The following is a 25,882-nucleotide window of genomic DNA, read 5'->3' on the forward strand; positions in this document are numbered from 1 at the left end:
TGATTATGAGTTACTTTAGTTTTCTTGAATAATTCATCATAAGGTCCAAACTTTAATACTTGTAAAATCTGCAGGGCTGACTTAGTTGGTTGAGCATAAGACTTCTAATGATGGAGGTTTCAGGTTCAAAACTCCCTGCCTATGACAACAGAGAATTTGTCTAGTGGAGATTATCTCTCCTATATAGTTTGAGGGCTATTACACAGGAGCATGGTTTAGCATTAAATTATAAAACGATGTTTGCGACTTATAATTGTCTAATAAATAGTTTTGATAAGACCTATATATTTTATTAATTATATGAGATTTGTAAATCGGATTTTACGACGCGAGCCCTCATCTCTTTTGACAATTGCAACTTATGAATCAGATTCGTTAACAGTGACTTGTAAACCGCGTTGACCACAACTCATAAATTGCATTTCATACTACAACTTAGAGAAAAATGAAAATGATCCTTAATGTACGTGCCTTGGTGCCATTTAGTCCATAATGTATAAATATGATTAAAATAGTCCTTAAATGTATTTCATAAATTGGTTAGTTTGGTCTTCAGCCACATAAATAAATATAATCACTACTTTTATTGTGCACCGCACATGATCTATCAAACTACAAACAAAGGTACCTTCATATTTTGTTCAATCCGATTTCAATACCCCGTCAAAGTACCTCACCTCACCTGAATGAGCTACGAGAAAGCTTTCGATACATCGAGAAGCTTTACAGAAAAATTACTTTTTTATGGTGACTATATTCAATGGAGTACGAAAGGAAGCCTATAATATCTTCAATTAAGTTAAGTATATTGTGTATGGACGAAGAAGATTAGGGCCTCAATTTATTTTGACAAAACAAAAATAGTAACTGTCTTACTTATGTAACTTAGGCCCAAATTGATCACTTATAAAATTGATCATATATTATGTGAATTCACAAAATTTGCCCTCCGTTTACAATTTGGCTGAAAAAATGCCCCTATCATTACTTAACTGGGCCACAAATGCCTCTATTTTACACAAACTGAACATAATTAGAAAAACTAATAAGGTCACATTTGGACCTACACACATTGCATAAAGGGCGTATCTGGTACTTTCACATACTTTAAGGACCATTTTCACCATTTTTATGCATTAAGGACCAAGTAGAACAGAGCCCAAAACTTATAGACCGGGGAAAGGGGGAATAATTCACAGCGCGCCTCAATGGAGTTTTCAACTCTTTTTGAAAGTTCATTCAATAGGGTTTCAAATTTAACCATTTTTCTTCACTGAATTTCAATTTCAACAACTCTTCTTCTCAATTTCTTCGGCATATTCTAGAATCTTCTATCATCAATTTCACCCTAATTAAGAAGCTTCGAGAATAAGCTATGGTTAGAATTGCAAAACGCGAAGCAGTGAATAATGGAACCACAACAAGGATTAATGGCGCTAGCAGTAGCAACAACAACGGTTCAGTGGATGAAGAAACTATCGTAGGGCGAAGAGTTCTTCGCTCTCATTATCTCAATTTTAAGTCTCGGATTTCTGGTAAATTCATTAGATTCGCTCCTTTTTGTGCTAGAATTTAGAATTTGTTTTGATTATTATGTGTAGTGTGGTACTCCGTCTGTGTAAAAAGAAGGAAAAATTACGAGACGTGGCAAATATTTAGACCGTTTTTATGATACATAGCTATAGTTTAAAATAATTACGAAAACGTAGCTACATTTTGTGTTTTGTAGCAAATACACAATGCACACGCGTAACTTATGTGCTCATACAGTCTTTCGTGCGATTTCAGCTGATACAATATACGTAATGTAATACACCGATTGTGTAAAAAGAAGGCTTAATACACTGACAACTCCTTAAACGTGGCGGTAAATTTCATTTAGACACTCGAATTACTGTTTGTTTGAGTTTAGAACCTTTTATGTGTAATGTAATACTCTGTCCGTGTAAAAAGATGGCTTAATACACTGACAACCGCTTAAACTTGCTAGTGAATTTCATTTAGACGCTCGAATTACGGTTTGTTTAAGTTTAGAACCTTTTATGTGTAATGTAATACTCTGTCTTTGTAAAACGAAGGCTTGATACACTGACAGCTCCTTTAGCTTCGTGGTAAATTTTATTTAGACACTCGAATTACTGATTGTTTCAGTTGAGAACCTGAACACATGATAAAGTGTTCCTATTAGATACTTCCGATTCAAATTTTAGAAAAACTTTTGCGAGTATTCTCTGGTAAATTTCATTTAGACACTAGAATTACGGTTTTGTTCCAATTTAGAACCTGAACATGTGAGGAGGGTGTTTCTATTAGATACTTTCGATTCAAATTTTTGAAAAACTTTTGTGAGTGTTCTCAAGTGTCCATTACGTAAATAATTTAACCACTTAAAATATGACCTCCTTTTAAACTTGCTGATAAATTTCATTTATGCCCTAGAATTACAGTTTTGCTTCAGTTGAGAACCTGAACACATGATAAATTGTTCCTATTATATTCTTTCAGTTCAAATTTATGAAAAACTTTTGCGAGTGTTCTAAACTCCGTTACGTAAATAAGTTGACCACTTAAAATATGACACCTCCTTTAATGATAGGCATTAGCCTCAATAAGCTTTGAAACCTCAGGCCTTTCCCAATTCAAGTTGATGTGGATAACAAAATGAGATGACCATTTTATGTGGTTAACCTAATTACGTAATAGACGCTTGAGAACACACGTAATTTTTTTTCATAATTTAAATTGAAAGTGTCTAATAGGAACACTTTATCATGTGTTCAGGTGCTCAATTGGAATAAGCAATAGTTCGAGTAAATGAAATTTAGTGACAAGATTAAGGGACTGTCGATGTATTAAGCGTAAAAAGAATAGTTTGGTTCGAAGTAAGCAGTCAACTCATCTAATTTGAATTCAGAGATGGATTTCTTTTCTTATGAGATAAGTTTAGGTAGAAACTACTAACAATACTAGAACTCACAATTATTTATAGTTTGGAATAGTTATTATTCATTTGAACAAATGTAATCAAAGAAAAATACTGTGTCTCTTCGAATAATAATAGTTCCAAAGAATTTGTGAACAAATTTAGTAGTTTGTTTCTCACACAATTCATGTTATTCGTAGAGAAAACTTCCTTTTCATCTGCTTTGTGTTTTGCCTCTATTAGACTGATGTCACTTGTTTGCAGCCAATTTTTATTCTTTTTTGAGGAGTTATAAAACTAGTTTCCCATCGGAGCTAAAACACTCCAAATTTGATTTAGTGGTGACTATTTCATATTAATAAGTTAATTCCATGAAATGCCTTGGGTGCTGATGTCATTTTTGCATGATTAGGCGTTAATATTTGTGTGTTTGTTGCAGATGAGAGGGATAATATATCAACAGCTGATTCAGATAGATTTAAATCAATAATTGAGGAAGTTGAAAGGCTACATCAGCAAGGTATTGGCTCGAGTTTTATTTTTCTGGTGCACTGATATTTGATACTATATGTAATAATTTTTCTTCTAAATGCAGCTTATCTATGCCTGTGCTATTTGTGCACTGAATTCTCTCTCCATCTATAATTAAGTTACACTCTCGTTTTTTAGAACTTGTTTTTGTTTGGCAGTATTTTTTTGAAGTACTACTGCAGAAGATAAAAATTTTGCAGTGTGCAGTTGCTAATTCTCATGGTTATTTGGCCAAAGAATTAATGCATTTGAAAATAGGTTCTTTCTTTAGTAATTGGATCGATTGCCTTTCGTTATTTGCTGGCATAAGTATGATTGATTCGCTGGATTAACCTCTTTCTCAAATCTTATTCTATATGCTGAGTTTAAACTTTACGCAAACAAAAATAAAATAAACAAAGCTAAGTGTAAGCGGAAATATGTCTCTTTTCTTCGGAAAGCTGATGGAATGTCTGATAATTTCTTCCAAACTTGGAGTCTGAGAAATGTACATTTGGTTGTTTCCTCTTCAGCTTTTATTTATTTTTTGAGAAATGAAACAAAAACTTATTCTTTAAGCTTTTCTGGGTTCACAACCCTGATGATTCATTAGTACTATCATGTTTGAATATTCAGGATTCAGTTTAGAAGTTTATTTCTTTTATATACAGTACAAAAACCTAGGGAACAGGTTGCTGATGCTGAGGCCTTGCTGGACATCACAAACACGTTGGTGACGACTGTAAAAGCACATAGTAATGGAGGAGTGACCCCTTCAGATTTTGTTAGTTGCTTACTTAGGGACTTTGGCCAAGAAGGTGGATCTAGTAACAGGACAGAAGAGGATGGAAGCTCTATACACTGGAAAGATGTTGGTTGTGCAGTCTCTCATGTTTTCAGGGTTGCTCCTGGATGCTGCACTATGTAATTGTTAAATCATCCATCTTCTTTCTTGTTAGCTACTTCTTTGTGTATTGAAACAGATGTTAATCTATATTTTTCACAGGATTGGACCTATGAACACTGAAATCAAGCAACGCAATCCTGTGGTTCGTAAAAAGCGTGTGATACCAACAGAAAGTGAACGCCCTGAGGAGGTATAAATTCCGATTTACAAGCCTCTACACATCCTTGCTTATTTTGTGGAGAACTTGGACAATGAAATTACCCCTCCCCCCCTTACCAGAAGCTGGAATATATTTTGAGCTAAGACATTTAAAGTAATTTACTCTTATGTTTACTATCTAAAAGCTAGTGTTTTGGATGCGGAGAGTGAGAAGGTTTAAACTCATCAAATCCATAAAAGAAGATTCTTTTTTTTTCCAAAACGCTAGCAAAAGACTAAATAATGAGGACCACAGCTAATGCTGACATTGCCCTCATACAAATGAAGTTCCCTTTGGAAAAACATAAAATGTCACCAGCAATTGCTATCCACTCACCGAAGTGAAATGACCTATATCCGGAATCTATGACAGATACAAAAGCTGGCTTCTGTTAACAGAAGCTGGAATATATTTTGAGCTAAGACATTTAAAGTAATTTACTCTTATATTTACTATCTAAAAGCTAAAATCTCTAGGAGAATTTGGTCTATCACTAAAGTAGTTTAAGCATTTCACTTGAATATTATCTTGTAGTTCTCCATAGCTAAAATATTTCTCTGTTTGCGGTCGTGTTTCCTCATTCTGTTTTACATGCTGACTGCAGTCATTTTTCATCTTTAGTTTCTCTGAACCGCATAAATCACAAGCTAACTTTTCTTACTTCAGTGATACACATTGTATCCTAAGATATCTTGGTATATTTTCAGCTAGATGAAACTGTTGAAGACAAGACAGAGACTGACAAGAATATGGCTACAATGTTCCAAATTCTAAGGAGGCATAAGTGTGTCAAGCTTGAAAACTTAATCTTGAACAGAAGATCTTTTGCACAAACAGTTGAAAATTTGTTTGCCCTATCATTTCTAATTAAAGATGGTCGGGCTGACATAACTGTTGATGACAAACGCTGTCATAGGGTTTGTAAGTTTCTTACATCCACAATTGTTTTGATTTTCAATTTCTTCTTTTGCCTCTTCTTGTTTCATGACTTGAGTAACTAATGTTTATGCAGCACCAAGGAATGCTCCTGCATCTAATGCAGTCCTTTCTGGGCAGGTTTCTTATAACCACTTTGTCTTTAGATTTGACTTCCAGGATTGGAAGGTATTTCAAACCATCTCTCTCTCTAAAATTTTACAGGACTGTGGATGTTTGGTGTGGTTTATATTTTGTTTCTGTTTATATTGACCTATTAGCACACCAAAATGACTTTCTATCTTCTACTAAAACTATGTTTCTCACACAAACCTAATGGCCGGGGATTTGGAGTTTGTTGATGATATCAACTGTCAAATTTATAGATTTTGCATAATAGGTGTTTGATCAGTTTTGCCATCCCACTCATTTTCATCTGTGATGCATAACAAGTTAGCTGTTTTCTCTTAGCAGCTGTCTTGTGTACTAAGCTGGTTTTCTGCCATTTTGCCCCTCATTCGTGAATCTTTTACATTGTTTTAAATCCGATAATGATTTAATTTTCCCCCTTTCATATGCAGCTTATGTTGGCTTCTGTTGATGTTAGTGATGAATTAATGCCACACAGAAATGAAGCGGATATACCAGCCAATTCTCAACCAGCATCAAACGATGTAGATAATGAACAAGCTGTCTCAACAACACCTATAAGGAAGTTATCTAGGAATCGTGGTCTGGTTTTGCAAGAGCAGACTGTAGTTGAAGACTCCCCAGAAACTGACAATTCTGCAAGAGCTGCGGCCATTAGGAAAGGAAAGCGAAAGCTCACACAGGACTAGCTGCAGCTTGTCCACTTTGAGATGATGCAGGGTATTCCACAGTTATTTGTTAACTATTTAGGAAATTGTTTACTGCCATCAGATTTTCTTTTCCCTCCCCCTTTTGGCCAATATCTCTTTGGTTAGTAGATGTAGAGGTACCAGACGGACATTGTTTTCCTATGAATTTTTTTCCTTTCTTGTAACATACTGGGGATATTTTTTTTTTTTTTTGCTTTCTTGTAACATAGTGGGGAAGGGGACTAGGGAATTCGAATGTTGGGAAACCCCAGAAGTGAGCTTTATGCTTACTGTAAAATGTTTTCTCTTTGTAGTAATGGTGACACTGGTAGTAATAATTTAGTGTTTGCTTCCAAATGACTCCGTTTGAACTTTGGCTCTGCTATATGTTTTTATGGTACGTCTGGATGACGATGGTTTGTGCAGATGTTGAACAATGTTACCAAAAGGCGTACACAACAGTGATGAGATGCGAAAATTCAATAGCTGACAGAATTGACTACTCACAAAATGATCTTGAATGTATTGTTACGAATAGGCGATTGAGTGCATTATGGCGATGCTTGTGGCAAATTGGAGGCTTTGCGTGTGTTAAAAAACTTAACCCCAGCAGGTGTTTTGGATGCGGAGAGTGAGAAAGGTTTAAACTCATCAAATCCATAAAAGAAGTTTTTTTTTTTTCTTTAAAACGCTAGCAAAAGACTAGATAACGAGGACCAAAGCTAATGCTGACATTGACCTCATACAAATGAAGTTCCCTTTGGTAAAAGATAAAGTGTCACCAGCAATTGCTACCACTCACCGAATTGAAATGACATATATCAGGAATCTATGACAGATACAAAAGCTGACTTCTGTTTACGCTTAGCAAATAAGAAAATTCCCTAAAATCACCATAAGGCATACTAGTATTGTTAGTATTGTCTCCAACACTAGCTCTTATTATCTTTTGGGATATCAAGACCCGAAAAAGCTGGGCTGTCAACTCCAACTCCCATCGCATTCAGACCATTGTCGACATACACAGTGGCACCAGTGATTGCTGAAGCCAAAGGAGATGCCAGAAAAGCAGCAGCATTGCCAACCTCCTCTGTTAGATCCATTTTCAGGTTAGATACTTGGAAGCAATAGAAACAAAAATACAAAGTAAGATGAGAGGCTATATTTACATTCTGTTCCAATCCTCCCAACCATACGCCGCGATGACTTTGAAAGACAATTCATTTGACAGAGATGAAGAGAAACCACTTGACAGCGCTAGTTGCATTGTGGTTGTTTTGAGCATTCTTAATGGAAAATAAATATCAAGCATCTGACTTACCAGCATATAACTCCTTTTGCAAAGGAGCATTCTCCAATGAGTAATTTATCATCATGTCAATAAAGCCAATAGCTTTTGCTGCACGACTTCCCAGTGGACCTGGAAAGCAATTACTTATTTAGCTTTTGGCAATGGAATTTAAGATTTAGGATAACCGAGCACGTTAGAAGGAAGCCACAAAGTTGGAATGTTTTATGTGAGTCGAACAAGCAATAAATGATTGAAGTAGTTCTCCAACAAATATATTTTTATATAGTTTTAGTTTGTAATGGAACTGAAGACATAAATATGGATAACATGTTCCCCCTGAAATGATAATAAACTACAAGCTTTGAATATGCAGCTTGTCTTTGAATTGGTTTGTGCAGCAAAATTCCAGAGTTCAAAGACCAGCAAGTTATGTAAAAACTGAGGGTTGTGATGCATACCTGCAGATATCGTGTTGACTCTGACTTTGTGCTTTCTTCCAGCTTCAAACGCCAGGACCTTCACCAAAGCATAAATTACTCTTAAGCGATGCTCATGTTGAAGCTAAAGGAAATGAGATATGGATTATCAAAAATAAAATTAGCAACAAACTTACTTTTGTGTCACTCTCCAAAGCAGCTTTTGCCGAACTCATACCGCCTCCATATCTGTAAATTCAAGAAGAATATTTATCCTACATAGAGAAATTAAGAAACTTCAACCTACATAATTAAGGACAGTCATACCCAGGGATAATCCTTTCAGAAGCAATGTACGTTAGAGAGATGGTGGCACCGCCTGCAAGGTTAGGACATAGTTGAAAGTTTCAGTTTTTTATTGTTTTTCAAAACAGTTTCAGAAAAGTTGTTGCCTGATGGAAGAGCACGTGATGCACTAATTTTGTTTTACTAAAATAACAGAAAACAATAGAAGGCTAACAAGAGTTTACCTGGATTTATTATGGGAAGAAAATGCCTTAGTAGAGATATAAAGGAGTAACTGGAGGCAGATATAGCTGCAAGGTATCCTTTTCTTGATGTCTCTGATAGAGGTTTGCTAACCTAAAATAAATACTTAAAAGTTATTGGCCTCGTGATGATTGTAAACGGCATTACAGTAAACAATGAAAGGAAGAAGGAGAAGTTTACCTCTGGACCATTTGCAAGTGAATGTACGAGGATGTCAATAGTGCCAAAATCTTGTTTTACAGATTCAGCAACTTCCTATAATATTAGAAATTGCAAGGTTATTTACCAAGTTTATCAGCTCTGTTGACATAATGCATTCCCTAACATACATTACTGCTTAACTACTTTATGCGCAACATATATAGTTCAACCACAAAAATGGAGAAAATACTGGAGATGTTACATGCCAGAGTAGCAGAATATGGTACTTCAAGTAAATGATAACCAAACACAAGTTTCAGCATCTATGATGCCTATAGCATATAGTTAAGTCTTTACTGATAACCACAAAAATACCAGCACTCACCAGCAATTATGCAATATGCATATCTAATGAAGTCTTTCCTAATCATATCTACTTGGCCCAATAATTCTAGGGAGCCAAGGTTCAAGAAGATTTGACGTAAAACTTCTAGTGTCTTGGTACTATGTTATATTTTCTGTAGCACCACGACTAACAATATATGAATGTCAATTATAACCAATATGCAAAGACATGGTGGAGAATGCTGAGAGTCTGAGACAACCAGAAATATCCGATATATGTTTGAATGCTCCTTAACATGCATGAACCAAGTTTCATTTAACATGAGCACTAACAATTACATATGATTGCACGCAGGCATATCCAGCTGAAAAATATCAGAAACAACAAGAAGTAGGTAAAGCATAATACCTTGACAGTCCACTTTGAGGATCCGGCATAACGTTTGTTTGTTTTCACCTGCATCATACAAATTTCACCAAGAATGATTGAACTTGTACAGTTGCTCTATAACTACTTGAGAAGGATACTGAGAATAGTTTATCTATAACTACTTGAGAAGGATACTGAGAATAGTTTATCTTACATCCTCAGGAACATCTTCTGGAGTGTCAAAAACTGCATCCAGTGGGTAGACTTTTGCAATTTCCATCAACGAACCATCGGGCAACCTAAAACATCAAAGTACATTATCCATCTGAAAAAGACTGGGAAAAAAGAATAAATGGAGATATAGAACATCTCGATTCTTACACTCGCGATTCGTCAAATTTCCCACGCCGCAGACTGGTTTCGAAAATGTTCAATGCCTAAAATATGAAATTATTAGAAAAGACTACCACTTTGCCACGCTATTAACTAATAATAGTAACTTTATAAACAAGTCAAAGATATACATACAGGCACCCATGTCCCAACAAGAATTTCAGCCCCTGCAGCTGCAAGAGACTTTGCTATTGCCCATCCATACCCATTATCATCTGCTATGCCAGCAATAAATGCCCTCTTACCTGCAGTAATAAGAAATAACAATCACATATTGCAAGTATGAACTCTAAACTTCTGCACAAAACCTCAAGTTAAAGGAGAATTTAAAGACACTTCAGAACAACCTCTCAAATCAATAGGCAACCCAGGAACAGGCACCTGTTCGTTTGCTCCAGACATTGCTTTTGTAACCATCCTTTCAAATTTTCTAGGAGCCAATTTGAAGCTATGGATTGGCTTTGTGAGCGAGATAAAAGATGAACCTCTAAAATCAATAAATGATTTTCTTTTACTTCCAAAACTGAAACTTGTATTGCTCAATTTTGAAATATCGTGAGATGCGGAAATGCATTGTTTGGTTGCTCGAATTTGGAAGCCAGGAGTTGCATTTGCAGCCATTTGCAGCAAGTCGGTTGACCACAATAACAAAGGAGAATCTGAAAGAATCATAGATGGTCAGTGCAACTAAATATCTTTGAACCAACAAAATATATAAATGACATAAATGATCTCAACAACATGAGAAATTAAATCACTCAAATCCAAATGTGTAAGTAAGTACATGTCAAGCTTAGATTTTCTAGTTGTCGCTTTGCACACTTCTTAGATATTGATTCATGTACAAGTTTAAATTCAACGTATATCCCTGGAGATGAAAAACATTAGCATGAACAACCTCCATCCAGCTCAAAAATAAGAAGCTTAAAAATGTGTGCTTGGCAGAAAATATTTTCCATTTCCTCCAAAAAAAAATCCAGTATTTCCTTGGTGAGTGAAAATATTTTAAAAGATACTCCCTCCGTGCCAAAATATTGTCATGTTCCGGATTCCGGATTATTTGAAATAGAAATTACATATTTAGAAACTACATAAAAATTACTTCTAAGTCAATAGTTAACAATTCAAAATATTTGAAAAAATTATGGTCAAAGAAAATACTCCCTCCGTGGATCCGTCCCATAATAAGTGTCACCTTAGCCAAAAAATTTTGTCCCATAATAAGTGTCACTTTAGGAAACGAAGACATAGATTGACTAGTTTTTTTCATTTCTACCCTTAAACAATAGAGTAACATCTAAATGACGATTGGAAAAAGCCACATAGTCACTTGGTATTGTTGGATTCCCAATGTCAAAAGGTTTACTTCTTGTGCATGCTCTAATCAAAAGCTAAAAGTAATTTATTTTTATTATATAGGGGTAATTTGGTAAACTTCACATTACATTATTGGTTTCTTAATATGCGTGTTTTTGGCTAAGGTGACACTTATTATGGGACGGGGGAGTATCTTTTAACTTTCCAAATAGTAACTTTGACAATCTTTTTGTGACGGAGGGAGTAGTATTTATCAATCTGCTGACTCGGACATTACGGTTATAAAAAAAAAAAAATATTCTATTAAATCGGATAGCGTTTTGATTAAATTTTTAGTACTAAAAATTGATAACAACGTCTTGAGTGTCGTTGGAGTAGGCAATATAAAATTAAAAGTTGAAACATTTGTAAAGAAAATTAATTCCACGCATAAATAAAAGGAATCATGAGTAATTTTCTTTCATTCTTCCGTAAAAATGTCTTGTTCATGAATATTCTCCGTCATACATACCAAACACAACCTAATTAAAATTATTAAAAAAAAAAAAGCATAGCTCAAGTAGTAATATTACAGATACATACAACTCAAATGCATTCTAACTTTAGTTAATATATTCAATCAAATACGATATTGAAATGCCAAAACAAAAAAAAAAAAAAAAAAAAAAAGCGAAATGAAGAGATAATATTTGATCAATTTAATGAAATCTAAACTGCATTTGGATCACCTGAAAAAACTCACCTCAGAATTAACGAACACGAAGAATTAACAATTTTTGAAGGAACAAAATAAATAAATTGATTTAAAGTTGTGTAAGTATTAATATATTAGTGATTAAAGTATATTTAACAGACATACATAACAGAACAACTTAAAATAAAAAAAAAAAAAAAACATAGCATAGCTCAAGTAGTGCACATCACAGATGTATACATTCAAATGCATTGTAATTTTACTTGATAGATTCAATCAAATACAATATTGAAATGACGAAAAAGAACCTCAAAATAGCGAAATGATGAGGAAAAAAAATATAAATCACATTTTGGATCATAAATGTTTCTGAAAATAACTTACCTGAGAATCGATGAACACGAAGAAGGAATAATGATCGAGAGTTATATATATATATATATATATATATATATATATATTGGCTGTGTCGATGAAATCGAAGTTATGGCTGTTGGGAAGCTTTGAAAGTGCAGTAACGGAGAGTGTGAACAAGTGGGACTATTTTAGCTGTTTTGTTAAATGACAATTTTAGCCTTTTCAGGTTTGGGCTTAATTAACAGTCCATTAATAATAGGGAATTTTACATAAATGACTAACATTTAGGGGTTTAAATTGGGTATAGCTACATTTTTGCTAATTACATTTTGTAGCTACTGTGCATGTTACGGTGGATTATATTAAAAAATCAGGCAATTCGCAGTAATGGCCATAGTCTGGGGTGGTCTTTAATTTTTAACCATCTAGAGATTACCTGCAAACTCTGCCTCATCGGCTATAGTTTGCCTGCAAAACTCTCGTTGGGATAGAGTTTGTAGTTGGGACAGAGTTTAAGGTAAAGTTTTGTGGGCAAATTATATCTTATCAAATTTTACCTTAAGGCAGAGTTTTAACCAAAATTTGGCCTTCAGGTGAAATTTTACCTTCGGACAGAATTCTGCCTTAAGGCGGAAATGAAGTCAAAATTCTCCGCAAATTTTATAAATTTTTTTGATTGAGTGAGAGTTTGAATTCGAAATCTAGAAATTTTAGGCGAAGGGCAAAAATTAAAGATCCGTAACTTAAGGGGCAAGCATTAAAGATCAGTGCATTTGAAGGGCACTTCGCACAAAAAAATGATTGCGCAGATTATCCCTCGCCGGTCTTTAATTTTGCCCATGATGCTCATTTACTCAAAATATTCAAACCTGATTTGCTCGGCATAAGTTCTATAATATTTTTATTTTCTAAAATTAAAATTTTATGTCACTCGGCACAAATTCTGTAGGTTTAAGCGGCATAAGTCGTGTAGTTATTTTTTTTAAATTATATTGAGTGTCAAAGGATTCACCTTTTTCGGCATGTTATGATATATATGCCTAAGCTAAATGTAAATTTCATTGAGCCAAATCTAAGTTTATACTGCGCCATTTTCCAGATTAAGTTTTTTCTTGTCCAGCATAATTTATGAAATGTTATGTAAACTTTGCCAAGCAAACTCTAAATTATACCGCGCCAAAAATGCTAAATGATATTCCAGATGCATACACTGAATGACTCAAATGTATTCTAAATTTACTTGATAGATTTAATCAAAACACAAAATACAAACTACAAATCAAATTTCCGACAAAAAACTCAAAATAGCGAAGTTGAGATAACATTTGATCAATGTAGGAAATCTAAACCGCATTAGGATCACAGATGTAACTAAAAAAACTTACCTCCGAATTGATGAACACTAAGAAGGAATAATGCTTGAAGGAGAAAATAAAATTGGTTTAGAGTTCTATAAGAATTAATAATATCAGTGATAAAGGTATATTTAATATTAGCTATGTCGATGAAATCGAAGCTATGGCAGTTGGGGGAGCATTGAAAGTCCAGTAATGGAAAGTGTGAACAAGTGGTAGTTTTGGCAATTTTGTTAAATGACAATTTTACCCTGTTATGGTTTGAGCTTAATAACCCAGGTCCATTAAATGGCCTGTCAGTAAAGGTTGAATATGGGACCGAACGCAATGGTCTAAGGGTGATTTGCACAAATAGGATCTTTAAATTTTGACTCGTTAAATGAACTTGTGCAGATATAGCCTTTTCTCCGGAACCTGGAACAAACAATCCAGGAAATTAAACATTTAATAGCCAAATCCTGAAAAATCGCAGGATCTTCTCATCATTTGTGGCTGAAATCCTGATGATCAACATAATTTGTTGTGTAGATATTCCCCATCACGTTTTTGCTTCAAAATTGATCCAAATAAGTTTCAAATTACTCCAAATTTGGTAACCAATATTCTAATACTAGTCCCAATGATGTCCACAACATCCTCATTAAGGTTTGTCCCATCATCGTATTGAAATAGTATACGACTCAGATAACCCATGATGTGTAGTTTTCGCTCCCAACAGATTTTACGAATTTATCTCTTGAATTACATTATTATTGAGTCTAAAAACGCGCATATTATGTAAAATTGTACTATGCTTATAAAAGCCTTTACTTCTTTCACTTCGATATAAAAAAATATTTGCTTAAAAAAATCATGTGTATATCTTCTTCATCTTCAAAAGCTTGTTAACTTATAAAATTTTCAAGGGATAATTTGAGAGACCTCCCCTCACATTTGACTTCGTAACACTAACCTCCCTTGTAGTTTACAATATTACACTTACATCCCTTATTATTATTTTTTTTTAACAATTCTTATGACCTATTTATTTTTTATATAAAATATTGTGAACTGACTAATTTGCCCTTTTTATGCTTAATTTAATTTTGTAAATATCTTAGCATGGGAAATAAACTACACGAAATAATTAAGAACAAATTACAGATGGAAAACCATGAAGAAGGTCAAATAAGATTGCACCACTTCTGATTGCTTCGCCGACCGCTGCGTAGGGATGCTGCAAACCCCACATTTGGTTTCTACCCAAATTAGATTGGCGTTTTCATATTTCTCAATCATGTATAATTACTAGAAACTTAGATCGACATGCTTAGATGAGATAAGTAGATTTAGTTCTTCTTTTTATGTGTTCTCTATTTTCACATATCAGTAACTTCTTTAAGATGTCATTAGATTGGCATAAGAATTACGGAAGAAGATACAATTTTATTTTCACCAATTATACATATAGACTTTATAATGATTTAAAACTTTGCTGTGAATTATGTACTTATGTTGGGAATGATTAGAAAAAATGTAGTGGGGAAAATGACTCAATTTTCGAATGAACGTTATAAGAGAATTGGTCGAGTATTTCCAGCTAACGTAGGTCACTGATTTTGCTTAAGAAGGATTCATCTACGTTCTGTGTAGTCAGCTTCATCGAGCCTTCAAATTTCAGAACAAATTGGAGCCTCATTTTTGAACTTGTATTTTAACTAGAAAAAAGAATATGAAAAAAACCACAGGAATTAAATAAAGAAATAAATTAGAAAGGGCAAGTTAGTCAATTCACAATTTCTTATATTAAAAATAAATAAATTATAAGAATTGTTACATCAAAATTTAAATAAGGGAGATAAACATAATATTATAAATCACAAAGAATGATTAATGTTACGAAATCAAACGTGAGATGTCTATGAAATTATCCCAATTTCCAAAGGCCCAGAAAGAAACTAAAGCCCTAAAAATAACAGATCCACAAGTGCACGTAACTTTACCAACTCATACTATTGGTATAGCACGTGACTTCCTCCAATTATTTACACGTCACAATTTTCATCTTCCAAATAATAATAAATTCAAAAATATCAAAGATATTCCCTTATCATCCTAACTATTCATAATTTCCTCATCTTCACACCCCCTCTCCTTTTTCCTCCCCACTTCACGGAAAAACCCTAGTTCTAGGGTTAGGGTTTTTGCCTACTAAATTCACTCCTTCTACTACTACTACTATACTATTATTACCGCTTTACTTAGGTTTAAAGTTGTTAGTTTTATTTTTCTTGTAATTTTTTTCATTCGAATCTGAGAGTTTTATTAGCTATGGATTTCCGTAAAAGAAGCAGAAATGAAGCTGGTCCTAACTTCAATGGAGGTTTCAAGAAAACAAAGACAGGTTTATACATTTTATTTTTCAGATCTACTTTTATTCTTAATATTTTATGTTTTTTTTTTTTTGTACTGTTATTTTCTCATTAGCCTTGTTTTTATATGTTTTGGATGAATACTGTTTGAATTATCTTCACATTCCTTTTATGTGAAAATTACGCTCTATGTCTACTGGGAGAAAATATTTACGCCACGTGGCCCATATTTTGTGTTTGTTAACTGGTTTAGCCCATTTTTGTGTATGAAAAACCTTTTATACATTATGTATAATGCTTTCCTTCAGCTATAATGTTTGTATATTGGGATACTTGGGGTAATATTTTATGTTGGGCTGTATATTTTTGAATAATATCTCCCCTTGTTTTGTTGTGTTTAGATTTGGTAATGTCTTATGTCTCATACTTACTCTGTTCACTTTTACTTGTCATGTTTTGCTTTTCGTGCTTTTCTTGTTATGACGGGAGACGGTAGAACATGAACGGCGCATATTGGTTGAAATACTTTTGAACTGTGGCCGAATGACCATTTGTAACCCTAAATTGGGGAAAGTACTTTCCGTAATAAAAGGAAGTAAACAGTTTATGTTTAGAAGGATAAACAGAGGCTCACATAAATAAAAAAAAGGGGGAAATAAAATTTAAGGAGAGACCATTTGTTGTCTAAGTGTTTAGGATGGCGAATGGCGAGGCGTGGCGACAAGGGCTCGCCTCACGCCTCATGGCGAGGCGTGGCTTGGCGAGCGCCTTTTAGAAGCAAGGCGAGAATTAACACAAAAAATTAAAATATTAAATATGCATATATAAATACCCAAAAACTCAAATATTCAACAAAATACTAGCAAATATTTCAATTGAAAAACTAAAAGTAGATATTTGATAGTTGATACTAAAGTCTAAAAGTCTCCAACTAGATAGTTAATAAGTCATAAGGTCCCTGAGTGTTAGCATTAACCAAATTATACGAAGCAACATCTATTCTTCTTCAAGATCTCCAAATTCTTCAACCACAAGAGTGTTAGCATTATATTGTCTCTTTATTCTGTTCTGTTTTAAAAAAGTCAGCCAGTTTTTTTTGAAAGAAAATCAAAAGGCGATGCCTTAGTGGCCATACGCCATAGCCTCGCCTTTTAGGAAATGCCACGCCTTGGCTGTCCATGGCGAGGCAGGCTTGCCTTGCCATGCCTCACGCCAAAAGGCGTAAGGCGAGCGCCTTTGACAACACTGTCTAACTATTTAATAGGGGAGCTTTAATGTTTAGCAAATGTAGCTTGAAGAAATGAGCTTCTAAATGTTAAAAAACAAAAACAAATTCTCTCAAGAAAATGCATAGAAAGCTCAAAGCTTTAGGGAAAAGTGGTATATAAAACATAAAGACTCCGTATTTGTAGTGTGGTGTAGCTTTATTTACTTTGATGATGAAGGAATATATTAAGAGAATATATGGTGAACTCTCTCCTCTAATATTTAGCTTCTATATTTCCAAGTAATAATTGAATGTAGTTTGTTTCGATGTTAATAAGGCACTATATGATGTTTGTCGAATTTTTGTCCAGCATCAATTTAATAACTAACAAAAATTCTAACTCGGAAAAATTAATTAATTTGGTGCAACAGAAATGGACTCCTTATCAGGTGGTATAGGAAGCAAAACGAAGCCATGCACGAAGTTTTTCAGGTTCAAATCTTTCTCACCTAATGTAACTTCTTGAACTTTAAATTTATTGGGAACTTTTAATTGATATCAAGTGCAAGATCCGAAACGTTCACTTTTCTCCTGTTGTCAGAAGCTTGAAAAACATGTATATCTGCCCTCGAGGCTGATGAATTCTCAAAAAATGCTCTAATAATCTAATGATGAGACATCTGTCAGTTAACGATATCCACAGAGATAAATATTTACCAGCTGTAATACACTTGGATGAGAGGGGAGCTCTATGACATATAATATTGCAACAGTCCTCCAAAGTTTCTGCTTACTATGTACTGCAATGACTTTTTTCGAGCCTTTTAATAATATGTTTCAAACAGGTATGTAACTCAATCCTTACTAAGATGTACTGTAAAACTTCAGAGTGGTATAGTCTAAGTAAAAAGGTATTTATTTAATGTCTCTATAGCCGAATCTCAGTTTTCTGTGTGTACCGGTTAGTGAACTGCTTAAAAGTTTTGAGTTGCCAAATGGTACTCAAGACACCAGTGGGTTTCTTCCCTTTGCCATTTGATGCTTCAAATTACAAGTATATGCCTTCTCCTCTTTGCAAGAGCTTAGATTTAGGTGATGTTCTTTTTCTTCAGTTCAGAAGGGCCAAATGAGTGCTGAGATTTCGTCCTTGTGATGCCCTCCAATTACATGAAATGAAGTTGTTTCAAAAGTCTTATAAACTCTTTAAATCAATGCATTCTTAGCTAAGAATAACATAGTGCTAGCAAATGATCCAAGATGGCGTATCAAGTAATCGAGAGGCACAGTCTCTGTTGGTACACGTACATTAGGTTTGGTGTTCATAAGGATTCTTTTATTTTGGTTAGGGATTTGTGTAGGATTCAAAGGAACTCAACTTTAGATAACCCATACTTGTCTTAAAAAATTACTCTATTAGAATGTAATGAAATAGGCCAAAATAAAGCGAAGAACCCGAAGGTTCAGTCAATTTCACCTGTTTTGATTACATCATATTGTATTTATTCAAGTGGTCCTCTGTGTTGGTCAATGTTTGAGTATTTTTTTTTTCATGTCCTTTGCTTTGGATGAGTAACAGGGAGAATTAATAGTTTTTTTTTTTCATGTCCTTTGCTTTGGATGAGTAACAGGGAGAATTAATAGTTTTCTTCTCACTTTTAGACTTTTTTTTTAACCTTATTTGTTTCAATGGCTGAAGGGGAGCCTTGGCGTAACTGGTAAAGTTGCTGCCATGTGACCAGGAGGTCACGGGTTCGAGCCGTGGAAAAAGCCTCTTGCAGAAATGCAAGGTAAGGCTGCGTACAATAGACCCTTGTGGTCCGGCCCTTCCCCGGACCCCGCGCATAGCGGGAGCTTAGTGCACCGGGCTGCCCTTTATTTGTTTCAATGGCTCTTCATAAAAAATATCAGTTGTTTCAAATGTTGTTTTGTGTCGTACCAAATGAATAGTTTCCTTTGTGTATTTCTGTTGGAGATCGGAGTGGGTAAAAGGGAAGTAGTTCTCATGGGTCTTTTTGGTGATTGGAACTTAGGGAGTCAACAATCCCCATTTCATGCAGCTCTGTTGTATGTGTATATCCACGGCTGTTAAAATACTTGAGTGCAACTTGAGTCCTCACTTTTTGTGGTTAGGGTGGGATGAACATCTTTCCCTTGTTTTTAGAATATGGTCCGGGTAAATATTCCTCATTTGCCTTAGTGCACTAGTCCTGTTACGGGGAAGTGAAAATATCTGCTTCCTGGGTTATACCCCTTTGCTTATTGAGACGAGATATATGTTCTTAGCTTGGTTTGGAATTGATCTTGTTCGTTTTGTTCTATACAGCACTGCTGGCTGCCCATTCGGTGAGAGCTGCCATTTCCTTCATTACGTCCCTGGTGGCTATAATGCTGTGGCCCAGATGATGAATTTAGGACCAGCTCCAGGCTCAAGAAATGTGGCTGCACCACCCATGTCCAATGGACATGCTCCTGCTGTGAAAACCAAACTTTGCAACAAATTCAACACAGCTGAGGGATGCAAATTTGGAGACAAATGCAATTTTGCCCACGGGGAGTGGCAAATTGGCAAGCCTATTACGCCATCACAGGAGGATCCACGTGCCATGGGCGTTGGACCTGGACCTATTCCTCCTAGTCGTTTCGGTGGGCGAATGGAGCCGCCTCATGCTTCTGGACCTGCTGCGAGCTTTGGTACCACGGCTACTGCAAAGATCAGTGTGGATGCTTCTCTTGCTGGAGCGATCATCGGGAAGGGCGGTGTGAACTCTAAGCAGATTTGTCGACAGACTGGAGCCAAGCTGGCCATTCGGGACCATGAAACAGATGCAAATCTCAGAAACATTGAACTAGAGGGTACCTTCGAACAAATTTCTCAGGCTAGTGCTATGGTAAGAGAGTTGATCAACAGCCTTGGTCCAGTAGGTGGCCCCGGAAGAGCTCCGGCAGGTCCTGCTGGCCCCGGAAGAGCTCCAGCAGGTCCTGGTGGCCCTGCTCCTTCTATGAGCAATTTCAAGACGAAGCTTTGTGAGAATTTTGCCAAAGGTTCTTGCACTTTTGGGGACAGGTGCCACTTTGCCCATGGGGCTGCTGAATTGCGCAAAACAGGAGTTTGATTTTAAGAAAGGCAGTTTGTTCCCGTGTTATCTTGCTTGTGGTTGGTAAAGCTGATACATTTGTATATCTCAATTTTGGGCTCTAGTTATGAAATGGAACTTCATGAGACAAGTGGAGTATTTTATCTAGGCATGATTTGGTGGACATCTTATTAACAGTACTAATCGTTCTAGCTTTGTTGAGTTGTGCTAGTTGCTTATTTTAGTGCTCTGTTTCCACTTAATGCTATTTTTTAATCCCTTCAATATTTGTGGTTTTCGATTGGTCTGCCTGAAGGATGTGTCTGTGATTACGATGGTCCTGGCTATCATTTTCACATGGTAAAAAAGGACAATAGTTCTTCGTATCCAACATGAAAAACCATGATTTTTTTTCCACCGTATAGTGTCACCTGCAATGAGATGCTGGTCATGTGACCCTATCTTCGAAGTTTATAGAAGCTAAAATATAAAAAGGAAAATAATCAAGCAAATGGATTAAGCGGAATATTGGATTAACTCATTAACTTAGACTAATTGCATTTCCTGAAACATTTAGCAATCAGAACTATTGTTCTTCATCTGAGCTCTTTCGTACACCATCAACATTTTAGAAAGGAAACGACATGAAGAACAGGGGAGATTAAATCCCCCAAAAAACAAACATGAAGCACCTAAATGCAGTGTCTTAAAAATAATAACAAAGGCATCAAAAGCCAATAAATTCTAGCTCAATCTAATATCCTAAGTCCTAACTATAGAGTCGAATTCAAGATTTTATATTTCTGGATTCTGAATTACAAATCTTCTTTTTTTATTTATTGCAAATGATGTGCGTCAAAGCTCCTGATTCTTGCCGAACCCACAATTTTTATTGTGGCTCCACCCTTACCTAACTATAGTTACCACCAGTGCCATAGCCCTGGTTAACCCCACCACCTACATGGGTGTTATGAGCAGCAGAAGCCCTTTGAGTCCCAGTGGCTGTTCCAATAGGGTGAGATTGAACCACCCCCTCGGTCACCTGACCTGTTGGCTCACCAGTGCCGTGTCCCGGCAATGCTGACATCTGATGTAGCCCCGTGGAGTGTCCGGTGGACCCCGTGGTGGTGTTCGAATAATGTGGCCTACCCGTGCCCGTGCCTGAACCATGGTTAAGTGCTGCATTGCGGTCCTGAGTTACCTGTTTCTTCATCTCTGCTTCATAGATCCTTTCTTGTTTCTTCTCTGTTGCCATCTCTTTCTGTGTTGGATCATGTGCTGTCATCCTTTCCACCTGTTTGAATACAACAACGTTATGGCAAACATGGTTTTACTTAGTATAAAGTAGAATATTCAACATTTTTCTGTTTTGACAATTATAAGTGCTCTCTTTTAGATACCGAATAACTCCATCACCAAGGTGACTTATCAGATAAGAAGAAATTAACTATTGTTAAATTGTCTCATTTGAAATTTGATCCATCTCTCTTATAACTTATACACCAACTTCATTAATCGTTATGATACTACTAAAGATACTGCTCTTTAGGAATAATGGACAAATTTAATACTAGAATATACAAAAATCTACAATTGTCCCTCAATATTCTTAGCAACCTAAGTCTGCTATATGAATTAGGTCGGTGAATTTATGATATTACTAAAGATATTGCTCTTTAGGAATATTGGACAAATTTAATACAATATACAAAAATCTAAGCAACTTAACTTAGGTCTGCTATATGAATCTAACCGATGATATCGTTTCATTTAAGGTAATCTCAAGCCAATATATATACTTATAAAAGTTCCCTTATAACTTATCATTCTTCAAATCATTGTGGATCTAGAGAAATATAAGACATGATTAACGAAAAAGATCTGTTAATTCAAATACCAATTGATTACAAAAAATATATTTCAATGACGTTAGTATGCTTGCTTTAGGTTATGAATACATTTTACGCGAAAAACACTATTTGTAATAACAATAAATAAAAACCTTTTCTTGAACAACAGCTTTGGTCTTGTCCATGCCAGATTTAGCCGAAGCTGCCACATTAGAGGCTTTTTCTTTCATGTTCTGCATTTTCACTCTCTTTTTACTTCTATTTCCCTTCTTGCAATTCTATAAAATTTCTACAAATGTTCTTTTCCTTTTTTGTTTGAGTTCTGTAAAAGAAGTTATGTAGAGGTTGTTTAAATACGTTGGCCTACAGCCAACTGTAAGACACGTGTCTTAACTCTGCATCTTACATCATCGCCCTTCATTCTCCTTTGAACATCTGTCTAGACAGGTTTCGAGTATGTCGTAACATTAGCAAAAGTAATAAGGCATAAAACATTCCTAAATTATGGCAAAATTGACGACTACACAACTAAACTATGAGATGATTACTATAATCCCCTATTTTTTTTTGTTTGTATTAGTTACCCCTTAAACTTATTTTTCATATTATTTACCCTCTTTACTAATAACATAGTAAAGAAAATAAGTAAAAACGCAGCATGTGCAAACACACACTTATTCTATACTGAAAAAAGCTCTTACTATCTTTTTTCATTTGATTCTTTCAAACCCAAACGATCGAATCCTAAGCCTCTCTTAAACCCTTCGTCCCCTTCTTTTGTTGTTACGATCTCCATCTCTTTTTTTATTTTTCTTTTCTGAATCGAGGGTCCGATCATTTGAGTTTGAAAGAATCAAATGAAAAAAGACATAGACCCTTTTATTTAGTTTAAAATAAGCGCATGTTTGCACATGCTGCATTTTAACTTATTTTCTTTACTAGGTAATTACTGAAGGAGCGTAAATAATTCAAAGAAATAAGTTTAAGAAGGTAAATACTGTCAAACCTCTCTATTATTGCCATTCGATATAACAACACATCACTATAGCGGCATGATTTTTTCCGTAACCAATTTTTTATGTTATATTTTAATTCTCTATAACAACATTCTACCTATAACAACAGTGTCATTCATTATTGCGGTACACTCTTTGTAAAATTACCTCTCTATAATAGCCATATTCAAATATTGTGTAATTATATTTTGTAAGAAATATACAACAACAACAACATACCCAGTGAATCCCACAACGTGGGGTCTGGGGAGGGTAGAGTGTAATATTTTGTAAGAAATATATTATGTATAAAATGAAATATTAAAATATTTATGGTAATCATCATTAATGTCATGGACATAGTAGAAGAGTCAACTATTAAGCCCTTATATAGGCTTCAAGGGAAAGCTATTTAATTCTCTTTTGCCGAAAGTTTGGACAAAATTATTCGTCATTCAAGCGTTATATTATCACTAGGAGACTAAAATTTACGAAACAACCTATAATTGCAGAATTCTTACGTCAAACTTGAAATAGTTAAATTCTCAATTAATTTTAAGGCATATGCTCCATATATTTTAATTCTTTATCGGTATGGTACAACTAGTTATGAATTTATCAGTAATTTATTACTCTTTTCAATTTTTAACTAATGAGATACGAAAATCAATTGAGATTTTAAAATTAACAAGTATACTATTTTCGTTTATAACACAAAAAGTACAGAAAAATAACTGTTTGCGTATTTTTATTTAGGAGAAAGATCATGCATGCCCCCTCAAACAAAAATAATTACCCGCCCATACCCCCATTACATTCGTACCCCCAGAAGAAATCAAAAGTATTTACCCGAGATGCCCCCCAATTATGATACCAACATAGTATATAAATATACTAAGATGGTATCACTTCTCTTAGTCCTCCATGATAACATTATGATATACAAATATACTGAGATGGTATCATGGAAGATGCTTCAGTCCTTCTCTTAGTCCTCCATGATATCATCATGGTATATGAATAATCATGTTCATTTATTAAAAATGACGCACTTTTCTCCAACAAAAACCTTTATGATACCATCGTCTTATATACATATATTGTGATGATATGCTTCAGTCCTTCAATAAGACACTCCTCAGGACCATGGTACCATTGGGATATATAAATATAATGAGACGGTATCATGGAGGATTGCTTCAGTCCTTCTCTTAGTCCTCCATGATACCATCATGATATATAAATAAACTGCGATGATATCATCGAGGAAGGGGTTTGGGCGAGGAGGTTACGTCGGGTGATTAGTTTGGGCTGGGTTGGGCAGAAGCGAAAATAGTTTGGGAGAGGGCATGGGCAGGTAATTAGTTTGGGTTGGGCAGACAATTAGTGATGTTTTTCCTTTTATTTATAACAGCTAAATGAGGTCTAAGCATCAAATGTCAGTGTATATACATAACAACACATCACTATAGCAGCCATGAAATTTTCGGACAAACGCTGCCATTATAGAGAGGTTTGACTGTAATATAAAAAAATAAGTTCAGAGAGTGACAACACCCCTGCATAATTTAGGTGTGTAGCCGACAATCTCACCATTTAGCAACATGTCTAAAGTAAACTTTTTTGGATCCAGAACAGGGGAAAAAAAAGGTATGGAAATTCTTTTTCTTTATTAAAATCGGGATTTTTCCTCCTTTACTAACTTATAAAATACTGACATTCAACAATTTCAAGAAGATTGCTAGGGTCATTTAATTTGAAATAAAAAAATTCACTATTTTTAAAAATGGTTCTCCTGTCCTTCTCTCTCTCTATCTTTTTTTTTTTTTTTTTTTATTCTTTTTCCCTTTCTCCAAAATGCATCTTAACAATGCAAGAAGACTTCTGTCAGTTTAACTTTGTGTGATCCGTAGTATTTATTTTTCAAGATTTAAATTATACTCTCTCCGTTTCAATTTACGTGAACCCATTTGACTGGACACGATATTTAAGAAAGAGGGAAGACTTTTGAAATTTGTGGTTCAAAATAAGTCTTGAATATTTGTGTGGCCGTAAATCATTCATAAAGTGAATTTGTTTTCAAATTAGAAAAGAGGTCATTCATTTTGGCACGGACTAAAAAAGAAATAAGTTCACATAAATTGAAATAAATTTTGACCACTATTTTCAGACAACTACATTTCTTTATTATATTGATATAAGTTGAATTGCAATTGATATAAGCATGTCTCTGAATTACATCCGAAATGAACAAGCAGAAACCCGGAAATCAAGACCGCATGAAGGAAACACGCTTTTTTCCTTTAGTTGAAAATCGGAGTTGGACAAATTTAAACATGCAAATTGATACACAAATTAAAAGGATCAAAGACGCATTAAGCAAAATACGACCAAAAGATTACCATTATGCCTAAACTAGTGTGTCAATCAAGATGGATCCTCCATACCAGCAAGGCAGCAACACAAACTCAAAATATCAGCTAAGATTGGCCCAGTGAGCAACACAAATTGGTGAAAGCACAAGAGATGAGTATGATAAATCAAGAGGCATAAAACAAAAGGATTAAGTAGAGATACAGCATAAGTCTGAACCTATAGACAGTGGCCAATTTAAGTATGGTTTGGATGATTAAGGTTTGGATGATTAGTCACTCCACTAGATCATCAATAAAATCAATAGTCGAGTCTCTCTTCACAACGATAAAGAGTACATAAATATGTTGAGTACATAAATAATACTACTATGTGATAGTAAATAACACTATCACAATGATAAGCATAGATCTCAAACTCAAAATAAAAGTCCCTCATTTATAAAATCCTAACTACGAGCCTTGAAGAAGGGAACTCTAGCGACCGTAAGTGCGACGAATTCAGCCTCATT

General features: G+C 34.9%; 4 protein-coding genes across 6 annotated transcripts; 2 read left to right on the forward strand and 2 right to left on the reverse strand.

The window, feature by feature from the left end:
• Positions 1 to 1,155: 1,155 nt before the first annotated feature.
• On the forward strand, positions 1,156 to 6,650 carry LOC132607512 (non-structural maintenance of chromosomes element 4 homolog A). Of its 2 annotated transcripts, none has more exons than XM_060321526.1 (7): positions 1,156 to 1,535; positions 3,363 to 3,443; positions 4,105 to 4,357; positions 4,440 to 4,530; positions 5,247 to 5,456; positions 5,552 to 5,643; positions 6,036 to 6,208. In XM_060321526.1, exons 1-7 carry the CDS (start codon positions 1,376 to 1,378, stop codon positions 6,070 to 6,072), a joined length of 924 nt encoding a protein of 307 aa, XP_060177509.1. In that variant the 5' UTR covers positions 1,156 to 1,375; the 3' UTR covers positions 6,073 to 6,208. The 2 variants fall into 2 exon arrangements, with proteins under 2 accessions (XP_060177509.1, XP_060177507.1); XM_060321524.1 differs by having other exon boundaries at positions 1,158 to 1,535; positions 5,247 to 5,460; positions 6,036 to 6,650.
• Positions 6,651 to 7,033: 383 nt separating this feature from the next.
• Positions 7,034 to 13,692, reverse strand: LOC132607511 (enoyl-[acyl-carrier-protein] reductase [NADH] 1, chloroplastic-like). Of its 2 annotated transcripts, none has more exons than XM_060321523.1 (13): positions 13,552 to 13,692; positions 10,146 to 10,457; positions 9,934 to 10,043; positions 9,787 to 9,842; positions 9,620 to 9,704; positions 9,445 to 9,492; positions 8,730 to 8,804; positions 8,531 to 8,642; positions 8,328 to 8,379; positions 8,198 to 8,249; positions 8,043 to 8,100; positions 7,615 to 7,713; positions 7,034 to 7,383 (listed from the first exon to the last, which is right to left on the reverse strand). In XM_060321523.1, exons 2-13 carry the CDS (start codon positions 10,417 to 10,419, stop codon positions 7,226 to 7,228), a joined length of 1,179 nt encoding a protein of 392 aa, XP_060177506.1. In that variant the 5' UTR covers positions 10,420 to 10,457; positions 13,552 to 13,692; the 3' UTR covers positions 7,034 to 7,225. The 2 variants fall into 2 exon arrangements, with proteins under 2 accessions (XP_060177506.1, XP_060177505.1); XM_060321522.1 differs by lacking the exon at positions 13,552 to 13,692 and adding an exon at positions 12,194 to 12,347.
• A 1,912-nt stretch (positions 13,693 to 15,604) lies between these two features.
• LOC132607513 (zinc finger CCCH domain-containing protein 14-like) lies at positions 15,605 to 20,416 on the forward strand. Its single transcript, XM_060321527.1, has 3 exons — positions 15,605 to 15,904; positions 17,511 to 17,571; positions 19,403 to 20,416. Exons 1-3 carry the CDS (start codon positions 15,832 to 15,834, stop codon positions 20,190 to 20,192), a joined length of 924 nt encoding a protein of 307 aa, XP_060177510.1. The 5' UTR covers positions 15,605 to 15,831; the 3' UTR covers positions 20,193 to 20,416.
• A 253-nt stretch (positions 20,417 to 20,669) lies between these two features.
• On the reverse strand, positions 20,670 to 22,323 carry LOC132605505 (late embryogenesis abundant protein 46-like). The gene is made up of 2 exons (XM_060318638.1): positions 22,156 to 22,323; positions 20,670 to 21,447 (listed from the first exon to the last, which is right to left on the reverse strand). Exons 1-2 carry the CDS (start codon positions 22,240 to 22,242, stop codon positions 21,064 to 21,066), a joined length of 471 nt encoding a protein of 156 aa, XP_060174621.1. The 5' UTR covers positions 22,243 to 22,323; the 3' UTR covers positions 20,670 to 21,063.
• Positions 22,324 to 25,882: the final 3,559 nt, after the last annotated feature.

This window comes from Lycium barbarum, chromosome 8, assembly GCF_019175385.1.
Source record: "Lycium barbarum isolate Lr01 chromosome 8, ASM1917538v2, whole genome shotgun sequence".
Lineage (NCBI taxonomy): Eukaryota > Viridiplantae > Streptophyta > Magnoliopsida > Solanales > Solanaceae > Lycium > Lycium barbarum.